Source organism: Trematomus bernacchii, unplaced genomic scaffold (genome assembly GCF_902827165.1).
Source record: "Trematomus bernacchii unplaced genomic scaffold, fTreBer1.1, whole genome shotgun sequence".
Taxonomy (NCBI): domain Eukaryota; kingdom Metazoa; phylum Chordata; class Actinopteri; order Perciformes; family Nototheniidae; genus Trematomus; species Trematomus bernacchii.
The window spans coordinates 2,082,166-2,100,886 of NW_022987370.1; the positions used below are offsets into that span (position 1 = coordinate 2,082,166).

The 18,721-nt window shown below is 42.5% G+C and overlaps 1 protein-coding gene across 1 annotated transcript in view; it reads right to left on the minus strand.

The window, feature by feature from the left end:
• Positions 1 to 2,751: 2,751 nt before the first annotated feature.
• The window catches only part of uts2r2 (urotensin-2 receptor 2), a 34,154-nt gene continuing 18,184 nt past the window's right edge, over positions 2,752 to 18,721 (minus strand). Inside the window, 1 exon segment of the mRNA XM_034132758.1 lies at positions 2,752 to 4,408. Coding sequence (XP_033988649.1) covers positions 4,272 to 4,408 — 137 coding nt within the window. The 3' untranslated portion in view covers positions 2,752 to 4,271.

Below are 18,721 nucleotides of genomic sequence, written 5' to 3' on the forward strand. Positions count from 1 at the left end.
AGAGTCCTCTCCTGCTGATGTTCAGGTGTATATCAGTATGTAGTGTCTCTACTTTAAAGAGTCCTCTCCTGCTGATGTTCAGGTGTATATCAGTATGTAGTGTCTCTACTTTAAAGAGTCCTCTCCTGCTGATGTTCAGGTGTATATCAGTATGTAGTGTCTCTACTTTAAAGAGTCCTCTCCTGCTGATGTTCAGGTGTATATCAGTATGTAGTGTCTCTACTTTAAAGAGTCCTCTCCTGCTGATGTTCAGGTGTATATCAGTGTGTAGTGTCTCTACTTTAAAGAGTTCTCTCCTGCTGATGTTCAGGTGTATATCAGTATGTAGTGTCTCTACTTTAAAGAGTCCTCTCCTGCTGATGTTCAGTTGTATATCAGTATGTAGTGTCTCTACTTTAAAGAGTCCTCTCCTGCTGATGTTCAGATGTATATCAGTATGTAGTGTATCTACTTTAAAGAGTCCTCTCCTGCTGATGTTCAGGTGTATATCAGTATGTAGCAGAGGTGTGGACTCGAGTCACATGACTTGGACTCGAGTCAGACTCGAGTTACCAATTTGATGACTTTGGACTCGACTTGACAACATCACAAAAGACTTGCGACTCGACTTGGACTTGAACACCAATGACTCGGGACTTGACTTGGACTTGAGCCTTCTGACTTGAGGTGACTTGATAATTTAATTCAGGGGTCTCCAACACGCCGATCGCGAGCTGCCGTTAGGAGAGCAGAATCTTCAGCCGCTGCAACTCTTGCTGAGAATCCATGCAGGCAGGGGCGGGACTTTATTTTGCTGAGCCACCATGCGGCCAATCATATGCGAGGACACACTAGGATCATACCATTATGTGAAAGAAGGGTGGGGGGCAGACGCTCCAAAGACAGCAGGTGTAGTGGTACAGGCCAGATACACAGAGCGACGGGGAGACGGGGAAACGGATTTAAATGCAAGCGCGTCGGAAAAAGTCAAGAAATTTGCGAAAACCGAAAAAAGAAGCAGCATCTGGCTGCATTTCAATGATATTGGAGAAAGCAAAGCTGAGTGCAGGATTTGTAAAATGAAAATAACCTTCAGAGCAGGGTTTTTTTTTTGGTAACCACTCAGGATTTATTGCCAGAGGTGGGAGAAGTTCAGATCTTGTACTTGAGTAAAAGTACCAGAGTGTAGGAATACTCGGTTACAATAAAAGATCCTGCATTCAAAATGTTACAAGTAAAAGTACAAAAGTATTATCATCAAAATATAGTTAAAGTACCACCTGCAGAGGGATCTAGATTCAGGTGTTCTTTTCCCCATAGAGACGCCTCGCTGCACATTATCCCTTGCATAAAGATAGATTGTGGGTCCCTTATAACATGCTGTACACAGTGGAAATAAACATTCTGGCTACCTCAACATCAGGGATCTTATCCATTAAACTCCTTCTGAATCAAACCGTCACGGTAGCCTAACCTTACTGATCCCTCTTACAATAGAAGAAAAAACGTTACTTTACCAGCAGAGAGAAAATAGATTATTACAGTATTAATGTGACTAATAAAGAGCAGTTTGATTATTAAGTATTATTCTGTTGATCGATGTCATTACATTTGTTGAAAAGCACATAATGACTTGTTTAAGACTCGTTTTGTCAAAGTTTAGGACTTGGACTTGACTTGAACTTTCCCATCCTGACTTGAGACTTGACTTGGACTTGAGCCCAAAGACTTGAGACTTAACTCGGACTTGCAAAACAATGACTTGGTCCCACCTCTGGTATGTAGTGTCTCTACTTTAAAGAGTCCTCTCCTGCTGATGTTCAGGTGTATATCAGTATGTAGTGTCTCTACTTTAAAGAGTCCTCTCCTGCTGATGATCAGGTGTATATCAGTATGTCGTGTCTCTACTTTAAAGAGTCCTCTCCTGCTGATGTTCAGGTGTATATCAGTATGTAGTGTCTCTACTTTAAAGAGTCCTCTCCTGCTGATGTTCAGGTGTATATCAGTATGTAGTGTCTCTACTTTTAAAGAGTCCTCTCCTGCTGATGTTCAGGTGTATATCAGTATGTAGTGTCTCTACTTTAAAGAGTCCTCTCCTGCTGATGTTCAGGTGTATATCAGTATGTAGTGTCTCTACTTTAAAGAGTCCTCTCCTGCTGATGTTCAGGTGTATATCAGTATGTAGTGTCTCTACTTTAAAGAGTCCTCTCCTGCTGATGTTCAGGTGTATATCAGTATGTAGTGTTTCTACTTTAAAGAGTCCCTCTCCTGCTGATGTTCAGGTGTATTTCAGTATGTAGTGTCTCTACTTTAAAGAGTCCTCTCCTGATGATGTTCAGGTGTATATCAGTATGTAGTGTTTCTACTTTAAAGAGTCCCTCTCCTGCTGATGTTCAGGTGTATTTCAGTATGTAGTGTCTCTACTTTAAAGAGTCCTCTCCTGATGATGTTTTGTGAAGGGAACACAGTCATTTTATACTTTGCAGACCATTTACATGCACAAATAGATACAGACATGTTTGTTATCATACTGTATTTGGTCTTTTGGCACATTCATGTTTTTTACCTCAAATAAGATGAAATTTGCAGAAAAATCAGTAGTACCATGTGATCAAAGACTTAATATAGTAATAAAATAAATACATACTTTTTTAATTTAATGTTTTTACCTATTTTAAAAGTTTTACGGTTCAAATGTATTAATGTTTTCAGAGGGAGAAACATGAACGTCAGAAAAGCTGTTGTACAAAAAATGAGTCAAAGAGACAAGGGTTTATTTTTTACTGTCAGTATTTTATTTCAAAGCGCCCTCCCCGAACACTTTGAAGTAAACGGTAACAAACTAAAAAGAGAAATCCCTCCAGCGGGTTCTTCTCAGAAGAAAACACCTCCTGGGTCAGAGAGTAATGATTCAATCGCTGAATCACCAGTGATCTCTTTTATTCGAGGCTTTGACCGAAACACACCGCGACACACAGAAAACACACAACCCATCGTTAGCCTCTTTTGAACCGAGAGGCGCCAAAATACCGAAGAGACACAGAGAGCGGACATGAGTTTCAGGAACCAAAAAAACACCAAAACTGATCGTGAAATAAAAAAAGAAACTGCTGTAGAAACATTTGATAAAAAAAGAAAAAAAGTCAGCAAGAAATTAAACCATTTCAAAAAGAATAAGGCTGCACAATGAGGCACACATGTAACAGAAAGGCAAAATGGACGGGTGCAATATTTAAATCGCAGGAAGCACAGTATTTGATAAAGGCTAAATGTGTGTTACATAAGATGGTGGAAATGAGGAGATATTCCAGCTTAGGGATTGTATTGAGATGTGACCAAAAGTGAAGAGCTTTTGTTTCAAGTTCGGCAATTAAAGTCATAATTCTGACACCGCGACACAAAGTCAGTTCTGACTCTAATCGCAGAATTCGGAGAAAAAAAAAGTCAAAAAGTCAAAAAGTTTTTCACAGAATTCTGACTTTAAAAAAAAAAAAAAAAGAAATCATCAACTTTTGGTCGGATCTCAAAGGAAATGTCGCTTGACCCTTATTCTCTTCCTAAGAAATCACAACATGATCATTTTCCTCATAAATCCATAATCGTGCACACTGAATTAGAACCTTCTTAACGGTGCAAGAAACACAATGGAAACATCGGATAAAAACAGATTAGTTAGAAAGTCAGAAATAACACCTTTACAGAGAGAATGATGCAAAGATGATAAATCCCTCCTTTAAACTGATCACAAAAATCTGTCAAAAATAATAGTAATTATTTGTAAATTGTGCCAAACGAAACCAAAGGAAGGGAAACCGTGAACGCCTGTGTGCTTTTCTCCAGCGAGCGACAGCAGGTCAAAATCTGAAATGGAAGGAAATGTCAGATATTGACCGTACAGCCGGAGTAAAGTCTCTCTTCCTCTCTGCAGGGTTTGTTGGGTGTAAAACTTAATTCTAACTTTCTTAACGGTGCAAGAAACAATGGAAACAGCTGTAGAAACATGTAGAAAAACCCAAAAGATCAGTTAGAAAGTCAGAAACAACACCTCTACAGAGAGAACGACGCAAAGATGATCAGAACATCTGTCAAAAATCATAGTAAAGTTTCTAAACTGTGCAAAATGAACGCCTGTGTGCTTTTCTCCAGCGAGTCAATATCTGAAAATGGAAATGTCAGATATGGACCGTTGAGCCGGAGTAAAGTCTCTCCTCATCTTCCTCCTCCTCCTCTCTGCAGGGTTTGTTGGAGCCACTGAGCTGTGATGTCGTCCGTCCCCCCCCCAAAACCCACATTTAGGGCATGGCGGGGTCAGCGATGGCGTGCGCGGGGTCGCAGGTGAAGGACACGGTGATGGCGAACCTCGTTCCCCACGAAACCTTCTCCACCCGATGGAGGTTCTCCGTGCCCGAAGAGAAGAAGGAGACTCGTCCTGAGGAGGAAACAGACGGACATTTTAGGAGAGAGGAGAGGAGATGTACACGGAAATATGCTGAAAAAGACGGACTTAATATATATAAATATTCAGGATGTGGTGCGAGGACTGGAGGCAGGAGAAATAAATAAATAGTGACAGAACTTTTTACTAATTTATGTTGCTTTCCGGGAAATGTTTGCTTTCTTTCCAACTTACTATTTCAGTATTATTATAGTTGCACTGAACTGGAGACAAGGCAATTGTACTGGTAGCAGGAGAAACATTACAATTGTTTTAAAAAATACATTAGGTTATGAAACACACCAACAAATATGTTTTATAATTTACAAAATACATCTTGTTTTAAAGAAACATATTGGAAGCAGGAGAAATGTCTGAATGTTTAGGAAAGGGCACTCAAGTTCAGAGACCAAATACCCCAATCATTTCCATATGTTTCTTGTTTTTTGAAGATAAAAAGAGGATGTGGTTAGCCTAGCTTAGCATAAAGACTCTAGCAGGAAGCTTAGCAACCAACAGCCAATAGAAATCCTTGATGTTGGTCCATCAGATATTTTTGCATAATGTTTGAAAGTGTCTAGTCGGGTAAAAGCCTAACTTTGGTTTGCTCTATGCTAATTTGAACTGGGGTCAGGGGCGCACCTTGCGAACAGGTAACTGCTTGGGGCCCCGGACCAGAAGGGGGCCCCCCCAAAGAAGGTCCACAGCAACGACAACATGAAACACCCTTTCATTTACTGCAACGACATGTCGGGAAACCCCCTACATGTCGGCTGTGCGTGGTGATGAAAAGCTGGTTCGAGGGGCCCCCCAGTGAATGTTTGCCTAGGGCCCCCACAGACTCTAGGGCCCCCACAGACTGGGGTAAATCCAAAAGGCTGTTTTCGACTCCCCAAAAGTTTCTGCACCAAATGGTTGAAATTCAGCGCTAAAAATACAATGTATTCATGGTTTTACAGCTGAAAAGACAGCAAGAGAGCCAGAGTTGGAGTAAGTGGATTCAAAGACAACGGGGGGACATTTTATCGGGGACATTTTAAAGATTGTTTTATCCCCTTACCCTGAGCTCTAGGCATGTGTACTGTAACTGTAATTTACACCTGATAATCATGGTGTAGCCTTACTTTGGTTAGCTCTATGCTAACTTGAAATGGGGTGAATACACTAAATCCAGAGACTTCCCTAAAGTTTCTGCACCACATGGTTGAGATTCTGCTAGAAAAACAAGTCCGTTTGAGAGGGGTGATTCATGGGTTTACAGCTGAAAAGGCAGCCAGTGTTGGAGTAGGCTAAAGTGGATTCAAAGACAACTGGGGGGACATTTTAAAGATTGTTTTATCCCCTTACCCTGAGCTCTAGTTAGATGTACCGTAACTCTTGCTATAATGGCTAATGGTCACATTTACACCTGATTAACAGGGTCTAGGCTCACCGCTTCCATTCATCTCTCTGCTAAACTAGGCTTAACGTGTCCTGATGTGAAGTTATGCTAATCAAGAGGTTAACACGATGGATTAATAACATGACTGACATGGTTTCATCTCCTATCATTATCTCCACTTAGGTGTAAGTTCCAGTTAACATGACATATTCTCCAATTACACGTCTGTCCATGACCCTATTTCCTCCAGTCTTTATGCTAAGCTAGGCTAAGCATGCCCTGATTTAAGATAGCTTGCTTTATAAGGTAGAATAAGGATATATAGTATTAATTAGTTTTAACGTTTCTCCCGTTCCCAGTCTATATGCTAAGCGAGGTCCACCTCATCCTCACTCTGTATTTATTCCAGAGACACAAGTCAAAATGTTCTCATCTCGTTCTTGGAAAGACAGTAAATAACTCAAAGTAAACTATGCAGACTTGCTTGCAGAAGTGAAGGAAATGAAATGAAGGGAAGCTGAAACCCTGAGGAGATAAACAAGGACAAAACTCCACTTTCTTCTGGATTGTTATGCTTTCTTTTCTCTCGGACAGAAACACAGAGTGAGCTCGGGGCGGTTCCTCCGAGTAAATCATCTTTATTTAATTTTTTACGAGAGGTTTTGATTTGCAAGCTAATGAGATATGTGCCATTAAACAGCAGGAATGCAATCTGCTCTTCATGGTGACGTAGCTAGTCCCATAATAACTAGATTTATATAATTTGTATAATTTATATAAAACTGTTTTCAGACTGCTTCCAGTTTCTCCTGCTTTTGAAGGGGTTATCTCGTTATGTGAATAAAAAGCTGGAATCATTGAACCCTAAATAGTTTTTCCTCCAAGAAATACTTGGCAACTGGTGTGTGTGTGTGTGTGTGTGTGTGTGTCTGTGTGTGTGTCTGTGTGTGCGCCTGTGTGTGTGTGTGTGTGTGCGCCTGTGTGTGTGTGTGTGTGTGTGTGTGTGTGCGTGTGTGTGTGTGCGTCTGTGTGTGTCTGTGCTTGTGTGTCTGTGTGCCTGTGTGTGTGTGTGTGCGTGTGTGCACCTGTGTGTGTGTGTGTGTGTGTGTGTCTGTGTGTGTGCGTGCGTGCACCTGTGTGTGTGTGTGTGTGCGCCTGTGTGTGTGTGTGTGTGTGTGTGTGTGTGTGTGTGTGTGTGTGTGTGTGTGTGTGTGTGTGTGTCTGTGTGTGTCTGTGTGTGTGTGTGTGTGTGTGTGTGTCTCTGTGTGTGTGTGTGTGTGTGTGTGTGCGCCTGTGTGTGTGTGTGTGTGACGTCGGGGGAAATCAGCGCTCTCAGTTAACAATGGTATACACACTGGAAACCCAAACAATGAGAATAAAGAGCGTTAATAAGTGTTGGTCTGTTTTGTTGCACGTCTTTGAAAAAGAGGGCATTTTCTTTTTAATTAGCCGCACAGCTTTAGATAAATGCACGCTGGAATAATCTTTGAGAATAATCCCGTGCACGTTTTCTGAAACTCAGTCGGCAGATTAGTGGAAACACAATGAAGGGATATTCACGGAGGAATTCAACACGGTTCAAACTGCTCCAGAAATAACTCTCAGGGACGTTATTAAAAACAAACAGAGATATGTTTGAGTGTGAAAGTCTCAAAGAGAAAAGTTAAGAATAGTTTATATATCACTGGTTTCCAACTAGCACTTTTCTATCAATTAGTGACATATTTTATGGATATTTCATATTGTATTCAATGCATAACAATCAACAGTGCAGAACAACTGATCATTTGTGCAATGAACCCCAGTAGTGAAGGAACTCGGTCAAACGAGCGATTTAGGTGCATTTTTAACAGATCATTTCCTGTGAATACTGCATAAATAGTACTAGTTCTTTAACATGTCGTTTTTTGCAGTATGCATCACAATTAAAGGTCACCTATCATGCTATTTTTAGGCAATAGCATAGGTCTCAAATATATACAAATATATAAAAAACATGTCTATGAAGTGTTTTGCTCAAAATACCAAACAGATCACCCATTCTAGCCATGCCTCATATCCCTCTATTTCACTTCCTGTTTCAAAAGTGCTGATTTTGGGTATAAAGCTTTAAAAAATAAAAAAGGAGGGGTCTGAGCTCATGCGGGACCCGGCAGCTACTGTCTAAACTAAATGCTGCCGTGATGAAACGCCATATCATGGATTATCAAGGGTTATTTCTGAAACAGTATGGAGCTCAAAGGCTTTCTCTCTTGCCGGTTATACCACAAGGTGAGTTCCTTTTGATTTCCTGCTTCTTCACACACATGCTCTCCAGTACAGGTTAGCTCTGAGTGTTAGCGATGCTAATGTAAACACCGACCATATTACGTCCAAAACAGTCGGGCATTGTTTCCGATAGCAACGTTTCTGATAGGGCCGTGGGTCCACATTTCAGATATTACGTCATATCGGACGCAAATCTGGATCAGCTCCGTTGTTCCCCCGTTTTTAGAGATTTGGGTACGGAGGAAAAGAGAGAGGGTTTTATTTTCTGACGCTGTGTGAGTTCCCCGACACACCGGGGACACATGTTTATGTAGAGAAGACATCAACAAGTGCATTTTGCATGATAGGTCGCCGACACACCGGGGACACGTGTTTATGTAGAGAAGACATCAACAAGTGCATTTTGCATGATAGGTCGCCTTTAAAACCAAACCAATAGTCACATCGTTACACTCAAGCTCTGCCTGAGAAAATGGTATACTTGAAGTGCATGAATTGCTAAACGTTACTGTTGTCTTACGTCGTAAAAAGCTGCCGTGCACTTGCTGGAAATGAGGATTGCCGCTGATAGCAAGCTAGCATCGGTATTGTTAGCGTTGGGAGATCTTTACAGACTGCTGAACCAACACAATAGAAAATAATAATGGCTTAAATCAGAAAGTATAGAGGTATTATATTAAATAGCGAATAATGTAGGTGTTTTAAGTCGACCCTGATGCGTATCCATGCTAAACAAACACTGTATGGGACAAAAGGCTCCTTCAAATGTCCAAACTAGCTTATTATCAGTCAAAATATAAGTACTTATAATTGAACTTATCAGATGCGTCCCAAGATAGCATTTTGCCAACATTTTTAACCAGTATGCAACGTAAGCCTGCTCAAATGTAATTTGTCAATTCTAACACTTTTAATACCTTAATATTGACCCATTGCCTCACAGATTTATAATTGACTGGAGGGATTTGGAGAGAAGCCCTACAGTGTCTATAGATCTCAAAGTATTTTGCAATAAAAGGGCTTTTTCACGTTATAAATCATGGTTAGCAGTCGCAGTTAGCTTGTAAATTCACTGCCTATAGCTTGTTGCTATCATTGAGCAACTTCTAACTCTGTGATCAACAACTTTCTTCTCTCCAGTTCACACACCTCTAGTCTATTCCTGCTTTTAATCACAGCCCCATGACGCTAATTTGCACTTATCGAGGTCTTTAACGTCAGAGACCGCGACGAGTGTACAATGCTAACAAGATGCTAAACGGTACGTGACTCATCCGATGCCAATACTGAGATTTGCTGCAATGCACAGGACCAACCGTCCAATCGATGCATTGATAACTCCCACAGCCTTTGATATTGAATTACTGCAGGATGAATCACGTATGGAGTCCCCAGGGAGCAGGGAGATAAATGATGTTAGGAGGACGCTGAATTAACTAAAATAACAATTCTGGGGACATCTCGGGTGGAAAAGTAGTTCCCAAACGCAATTAACTGGATTACTTTGCGACTCAGCCCAAAGCTACAATTTGAAACCCAGGAGAGAATAAGAAAGCATTTTCCATTTGTGTTTATATTCCCAAATCACCGTGCATCTATAGAGCAGCGTTGAGGCTCTCAGCGGATGACTCGTTTTCCATTTTGATGGGTTTTTCAGAGTTTTAAACGATACTGTAGGAGAGCCTGAGACCAACTCCCCGAACATCCTGACAAACAAATACTACACGAATTACAAAAATGTCAACACCAGAGACCCAGAAAAAGCAATTATGTGTTGTTTTTTCTGCAGGTACTATTGATAAGAGTCATGTGCATTAACAGGCAGAGGAAATAACCCCCTGATAATGGCTTCTGGTCATTTATTCAGGGCCATGGAGACTGAAAATGTATGGGTACAGAGGTTCAAATATGTTGGGATTTATCAGGGAGGGAAGGTGTTACTAAAAGATTAGACTGGTTGCATCATGGGAAGAGTGGGATCCAGCTTTAGGAGATCCATAATACAGACTTTTTGAAACGTTTGACTCTTTTTTTGAGTCAATCCTACATGTCTGAAGTTCGTCTATAATCAAAAATCCAATCAAGACGTTAACAAATTCCCATGGAAGTGATTTTTGCTTAGGCTTTTCTCCCAGAGAGTTGGGAGGACTACAACTTGTAGATTTATCACCCGGTACACAGCCTTCCTGTTCCTTGGATATGTTGCTGTTGCTAACTAGCTGTGTGTTAGCATGCCACTAGTAAAGCTATGGAAACACTGCTGAAGTTTAGGATGTTAGGAAAACCAAAGAACTGTCAAGACAAAATCTCCTGCTTCACGTAAATCATTAAATCAGCTTGGCACTATTTTTGTCCTCCCGGTAAGTTATGTAAACTAAGAACACATCAGAAAAACGATATTTGGAGGAGGCATAACAGAAAGAAGACTCGGAAAATAGTTCGGTAAGTTCACCAGAATCTGCCGTCTAATCACACGTACTTTCAGGAAATATTCGGGGAGTTGTCGTCGTACTACTTCAAATTGAAATCTATTTTGCTTCTCCATCTTTATGGTATTTGCCAACAGGGATTTCATGGTGCATTCAGGTGCACCTCAACAACTATGAGAAACTCAAGCTGTTGTTGAACCCTAGAGCCATCGAGCTCTTTTTCCTTGACTTTCCAATACAACTAACTCTTTAAATGTGTTAAGAAACAATTTAAAATTTGACAATACGGCCTTCCTGTGGTACATCCCAAAATAAAACATGGTGGTAATATAACACTTGATACCATGGAGCCAATCTAATAAGGAATATTTTGAAAATGTAAATTGTTGGTGCTTTAGTGCATTGGACTGCTGATCTCTACAAACAGTACATCACAATTTTGCTTTTGTAACGAAAACATTTCCCAAATAGCGATCATTAAATAATATATCTATCTATCTATATTCTATCAATGGCGTACCCTTCAGTCCTAGAAAAAAAGGTGATTGTTGATTTGGGGAATATTGAAGCATGTGAAAACATGGCACTTTTAGAACCCAAACAGCCATGTTATATACGCGGTTGTCAGAGTTGTTCTCCATGTTTGCAGAAGGGAATCCACCAAGGTCAGACAGGTGGTTTTAAAGCAGAAGTCTAGCTGAGGTTATCTATTCCTCCCTGTGGTTTTCTAACGGCCGGTTCACCCCCCATCGGCTACTCCAAAGGGAGACATCTGTCCTTCCTTTGCTCAGTTGGTATCTGCCTTTCCCAGCCAGACACACTATCTCTGCATCACATATCTACTCTTTATCTACACTTTATCTACCTCCAAGCAATTACCTGTCTATGCCTTCCCCCAAACATCCAAACTGTCTATCTTCTTGCCATATAGTGCAGGAATAAGTCCTAAAACCCAGAAAGTTAGTAAGTGTTTACTTCCTGTTGCTTTGTCTGGAAGTCATTGTTTTTCTGAATGTGTTTTGAGTTGTTAGTCTGAAATAAGGTCTGTGGTTAACACAAGCTGAAGAGATGTTAACGTTTTATTCTACGACACAAAATATGTGAGTAAATACCCCACTGGTGGATTTAAAAACTGCTAACAAGTGTCTAAATGAGACGACTAAATGCCTTCACGCCCAACATTAGCCACCTTTAGCTTAGCGGTGGTGACGTGAAGTCATGTGACCGTGCTGTAGTTCCTTTATAGCCCAACATTAGCCTCCTTTAGCTTAGCGGAGGTGACGTGAAGTCATGTGACCGTGCTGTAGTTCCTTTATAGCCCAACATTAGCCTCCTTTAGCTTAGCGGAGGTGACGTGAAGTCATGTGACCGTGCTGTAGTTCCTTTATAGCCCAACATTAGCCTCCTTTAGCTTAGCGGAGGTGACGTGAAGTCATGTGACCGTGCTGTAGTTCCTTTATAGCCCAACATTAGCCTCCTTTAGCTTAGCGGAGGTGACGTGAAGTCATGTGACCGTGCTGTAGTTCCTTTATAGCCCAACATTAGCCTCCTTTAGCTTAGCGGTGGGGACGTGAAGTCATGTGATCGTGCTGTAGTTCCTTTATAGTCTATAGTTAGCTTCTTACTTCATAAAGTGGTGTTAATATGTGGAGATTATCGTGCTGAACAAGCGTATAAGTATCATAAAAGGCTTATTTTCTGCTATGATCCAAAATCTGCATTCCATTGGCTTTTTGTGGAGGGATCCAGGGAGATGCTAACTCCAAAAATACATCTACCCTGCAGCACTTTGTAGGGGACACGTTCACATCAGTCATTTCTCTTATTTTAATTCCTCCACATCTCCACAACCCCCCGGCGCTCTCTGTCATTTCCCTCTTCACTTTTAGTCTCTCTGATTGTCATCCTGGTGTTATAATTACACCGTTTGTGCCGCTGTCACCTCATAATCATCCCAGTGAATTAATCATCCGTCCAAATTTGAGCATCGGAGTCAAAAACCTGTCAGTCAAACTGTCCAGCACGACTCCAAAGAACTCCTGAGGTGAGGTGAGTTTCATCAAAACAATGATCTGCACCACTGAGGCATCATGTGGATATTCAGGTGCTCCTCTAAATATGATAGAAGTGACGGGTCTAGATCTTTGAGTTTCCTCCAATGAGAATTACAAGACATTTTCCCATCCCTTCTTCTTCTATGTTCTTTTTAAATGTTCTGTATTTTTCTTCATCTGCCGTCCTCTTCAGTTAGTGCTCTTTTTGTTCTGTTTTTCCTCTTCCTCTGTTTTCCTATTTCTTTGGTTTTCCATCTTTTTTTAGTTCTGTCTCTTTTCTCCTTACGTCTACCCTTCAGACTGACCCCTACTATCCATTCACCACCACCAGGCTCAAGCTAAGCCACTCCCCTTCAGACTGACCCCTACTCTCCATTCATCACCACCAGGGTCAAGCTAAGCCACTCCCCTTCAGACCAACCCAACTATCTATTTACCACCACCACCACCAGGGTCAAGCTAAGCCACTCCCCTTCAGACCGACCCCAACTATCCATTCACCACCACCACCAGGGTCAAGCTAAGCCACTCCCCTTCAGACCGACCCCAACTATCTATTCTCCACCACAAGGGTCAAGCTAAGCCCCTCCCCTTCAGACCGACCCCAACTATCCATTCACCACCACCACCACCACCAGGGTCAAGCTAAGCCCCTCCCCTTCAGACCGACCCCTACTATCCATTCACCACCACCAGGGTCAAGCTAAGCCCCTCCCCTTCAGACCGACCCCTACTATCCATTCACCACCACCAGGGTCAAGCTAAGCCACTCCCCTTCAGACCGACCCAACTATTCATTCACCACCACCACCACCAGGGTCAAGCTAAGCCACTCCCCTTCAGACCGAACCCAACTATCCATTCACCACCACCAGGGTCAAGCTAAGCCCCTCCCCTTCAGACCGACCCCAACTATCCATTCACCACCACCACCAGGGTCAAGCTAAGCCACTCCCCTTCAGACCGACCCCAACTATCCATTCACCACCACCACCACCAGGGTCAAGCTAAGCCACTCCCCTTCAGACCGACCCCTACTATCCATTCACCACCACCAGGGTCAAGCTAAGCCACTCCCCTTCAGACCGACCCCAACTATCCATTCACCACCACCAGGGTCAAGCTAAGCCACTCCCCTTCAGACTGACCCCAACCATCCATTCACCACCACCACCAGGGTCAAGCTAAGCCACTCCCCTTCAGACTGACCCCTACTATCCATTCACAACCACCAGGGTCAAGCTAAGCCCATCCCCTTCAGACTGACCCCAACCATCCATTCACCACCACCACCAGGGTCAAGCTAAGCCACTCCCCTTCAGACCGACCCCAACTATCCATTCACCACCACCAGGCTCAAGCTAAGCCACTCCCCTTCAGACCGACCCCTACTATCCATTCACCACCACCAGGCTCAAGCTAAGCCACTCCCCTTCAGACCGACCCCAACTATCCATTCACCACCACCAGTGTCTAGACCCCGGGAGGTTTCATCGGATCGGTTCTCCCCTCCCGAATGATACTCCCGCACAACGGGGCCTAATCGCCAAAACTCCATTACATTCATTTGTGTATTCCTGGCAATAAATATGTATTCTTATCAAACCCGTCTCTCCTGATTGAACTTCCGTCTTGTTACTTTAACTGTTTTTGGTCTTCTTCAGTCTACTTTCGTCCTTGTCTTTTCCATCTTCTTTCATCTTCTTCCATATTTCGTCTTTTTTCGTTCTCGTCTTTTCCACTTTCTGTCTTCTTTAGTATGTCTTCACACTTGTGTATAGTTTAAAAAGTGATGCATCATGTGGATCTTCAGGATCTGTCAGAAGTGACAGAAGTGATCATGAGGGTTTCAGCAGAGCCTCTGATAGGTCTAGATCTGTGAGTTTCCTCCAATGAAAATTTGAACAAGACATTTTTCCCATCCCCTCTTCCTCGGTCTTTTATTGTTCTGTTTTCTGTCTTTTATATGTTTCTGTAACCGTCCTCTTCAGTTAGTCCTCTCTTTCTTGTTCTGTTTTTCCTCTTCTTAATGTTTCCTTCTGCTTTTGTATCTTCTTTCTTCCACTGTTTTTCCAACTTCTTATTTTTTTCAATCTTTTTTTAATTCAGACGGAAAGATTTCTCCTTCCGTCTTCTTCCAACGTCTTTCGTATTTTTCTTACACAGTTTTTTCCACATTCTGTCTTTTCCCGTCTTTACTTCTTCAGTTTTGTTTCTTTAACTGGATTTGGTTTTCCACATTTAGTATTTTTCCTTGTTTCTTCTCCCACTTTCTGTCTACTTTAGTATTTACTAGGGATGCTCCGATCACCAATTTTGGGGCCGATCACCGATCGCCGGAATCAGTATCGGCCGATACCGATCGCCAATCGGTTAGAGTGGGTGGGGCCTATGGGGATCTTCCATTTAAAGTGATGTTTAAAACTCAGTTAATGGGGCTCATTCACTGGCGCTTCCACAAACAACCAACATAATTATTACATTCAAATGAAGACATTATTCAAGTTTACATTAACTTTGGATAATAACACGGGAGAAATGAGCGGAAGCGCTCTCTTTTCCTCTCTCCCTCTCTCTCTCTCTCCTGAAAGCCTGTCAGTATCTCCTGCAGCTCACTGATCCAGTAATGAGTGACCCGACCGTGAAGAATAAATATATGTATAACTAGTTTAGCTTGTTCCAGAGGTAGATCAAATAGCTAAGTGTGTTAGGTCTAACTCTTAGTGTGTGTGTTGCTCCGCTCACCGGTCCGTCACAGCGGGCGGAGCTGCAGGATTTCTGCTTCACACACACGTTGCATACCGCTATTTTATTGTCATTTTCGGACACCGTAAAATACTGCCAGACCGGTGAAGCCATTTTGGCGAGCTTGTTTTGCCGCGCACAGAGAAAAGTGTCAAGTATTTTACGTCATGCGATCGGCTCTCGCGATCGGCATTTTTTTTTTAGAGAGCACCGATCGATCGGCAGAGAGTGAGTATCGGCCGATATCGATCGGAGCATTCCTAGTATTTACTATGCGTTTCTTCCACTTTGTCTTCTTCCACCTTTTTTTCTGAAATGTTGCCTCTTCTTCCGTCTTCCGCATTTGTTTTCAATCTTCTCCTCCTCCTTCTTCCATCTTCTTCCACTTTCCTGTGTTCTTCCATCTTCTCACAAACTCTTCCTCACCCGGCAGGTGTCATTGGGTTTGAGATCTCTCTGTCACTTCTCTCCCCGTTTCCTGGAAGTCTTCCTCCCCTCCCGATGCAGGATGGCTGTCAGGGGAGAGGAGGCAGCCGTCGCTCTTCATCACCAGACGTCCTTCAGTGAGCGCCCCTCACCCCTCCATCACTTCACTGTCAGTGATGTCTCTCTCTGGGTAAAGAGGCTTCGCTCTGATGGCACATGGGGGAGTTTGATGGAAGCGGGAGGGAAACTTATCGTGTCAAATGGCAAAAGTACACACATCCTTTACTCAAGTAGAAGTACAGATACTCGTGTTTAAAAATACTCTGGTGAAAGTAGAAGTACTGTCTAAACTTCTTTACTCAAGTCAAAGTAAAGAGGGCTTTGAAATGTACTTCAGTAAAAAGTACCCATAACTAGCAGCTGTTTTAAAGAGTACCTGACCTCCCTTTATATTAATAGAACAATAATGTCATTGTTAGCTAATGAATGTTTCCATGCTGAACAACGGCAACATGACAACGTTTTCATTGGTCCCTCTTCTTTAGAGAAGACCAGGAAATGATGGATACACGGATCGTGTTCAAATCAATAGGCACGCAATGACTCTAAATAATAATGATAACGCCACCTGAAAGTTTCAGGAACAAAGATTCTCTCTCTTTTTCTCCTGATCCATTTATATAAAAACCTGTCTGAAAATGAACTGATCAGATTTTGGCCACTTGATGTCATGATGTTTTGGCTTGTGTAACCATTAGCCAATCAGCAACCAAGGTAACCCCCCCCCCCCCCCCCCCTTTATCACCTGAATCTCCTCCTAGAGCACCATAGTGTTCTTTTTAACCAAATATCTCTCAGAGGGGCTAACCCTAGCCCCTCTGAGAGATATATAGAGATAGAGATATACCCTAGGGGTTAGGGTTATGGGATGCTGCAATGATCTGTTTGGTGTTTCAGCCAATCAGAGACAGGCTCTGTATATATCTGAGGCCTGTGATATATTGATGAAAAACAGTATAATAGGGGACCTTTAAGAATTTCCTCCACAAAAGTGAAATACTGTAGGCGAGGTGAAGTGAAGGATTGCTGTTTTTCTGAATAGCCGGCTGATTAAAAGTGTCGGATCGGAGGGTGACAGATGATGGACAATGGGTGAGATAAGGTGAGGCAGGAGGAGTGAGACGGGACAAGGTGAACAGAGACAGAGTCGGGATATGATAAAGTGGAAATAACACTGTCAGGAAGACGAGATGCTTTCCATATTGAACGGATTCACTAAAGCTAGGCTCAGGAGTTTTTGGCGGATTTAAATTCTCTGACAACTGGAGGAAAACTCATTGGTTCATACAGATGTTCCTGCAGATTATCTGGTAATGTGAGAGGTTTACAAATGGATTTACACTGACGGTTAAAATGTCAACACCAGACGGTTCTTGCTGAATAAAGATGACTCAAATATGTTTGCATTTAGATTTGTTTTGCTTGAAGCGTTACTTCAGCAAGCTGTTGAACTTCTGTCTCCATTTTCTTTACATCAGTATTATCTACTCCAGTGGTTCTCAACCTTTTTACACCAAGTGCCACCTGAGAAAATAGTTGGCTCTCCAAGTACCACCATATGACCAATGTTAGAATACAGTCTATGCACAGTTCATGCAGAACTCGGAGGCAAATGTATTCATAATAACATTATTTATTGTCAGCCACAGCTAGATGTACAAAGGGCAGTCTCTCTCTCTCTCACTCATCACTACTCACTCACTCACGCACTCACTCACGCACTCATCACTCACTCACTCATCACTCAACTCACTCACGCACTCACTCATCACTCACTCATCACTCAACTCACTCATCACTCAACTCACTCATCACTTACTCTCTCACTCATCACTCACTCACTACTTACTCTCTCACTCATCACTCACTCACTCACCAATCACTCTCTCACTCTCTCACTCACTACTCACTCACTCTCTCACTCTCTCGCTCACTACTCACTCACTCATCACTTACTCTCTCACTCATCACTCACTCATCACTTACTCTCTCACTACTCACTCACTCATCACTCAATTCACTACTCACCACTCACTACTTACTCTCTCACTCATCACTCACTACTTACTCTCTCACTCACTCTCTCACTCATCACTCACTCATCACTCAACTCACTCATCACTCACTCATCACTCACTCTCACTCATCACTCACTACTCACTCACTCATCACTCACTCTCTCACTCACTCTCTCACTCACTCATCACTCACTCATCACTCTCTCACTCTCTCACTCATCACTCAACTCACTCATCACTCATCACTCATCACTCACTCACTCATCACTTACTCTCTCACTACTCACTCACTCATCACTCAACACTCACTACTTACTCTCTCACTCACTCTCTCACTCATCACTCACTCATCACTTACTCTCTCACTCATCACTCAACTCACTCATCACTCACTCTCACTCACTCTCACTCCTCACTCACTACTCACTCACTCATCACTCACTCATCACTCACTCATCACTCACTCATCACTCTCTCACTCTCTCACTCATCACTCAACTCACTCATCACTCTCTCACTCTCTCACTCATCACTCATCACTCACTCTCTCACTCATCACTCACTCTCTCACTCATCACTCACTCTCTCACTCATCACTCACTCTCTCACTCATCACTCACTCTCTCACTCATCACTCACTCTCTCACTCATCACTCACTCTCTCACTCATCACTCACTCTCTCACTCATCACTCACTCATCACTCTCTCACTCATCACTCATCACTCACTCTCTCACTCATCACTCACTACTCACTCATCACTCACTCATCACTTACTCTCTCACTCATCACTCACTCATCACTCTCTCACTCATCACTCATTCACTCTCACTCAACTCACCACTCACTCACTACTCACTCACTATCTCACTCACTCAACTCACTCATCACTCACTCTCACTCACTCTCACTCACTCTCACTCACT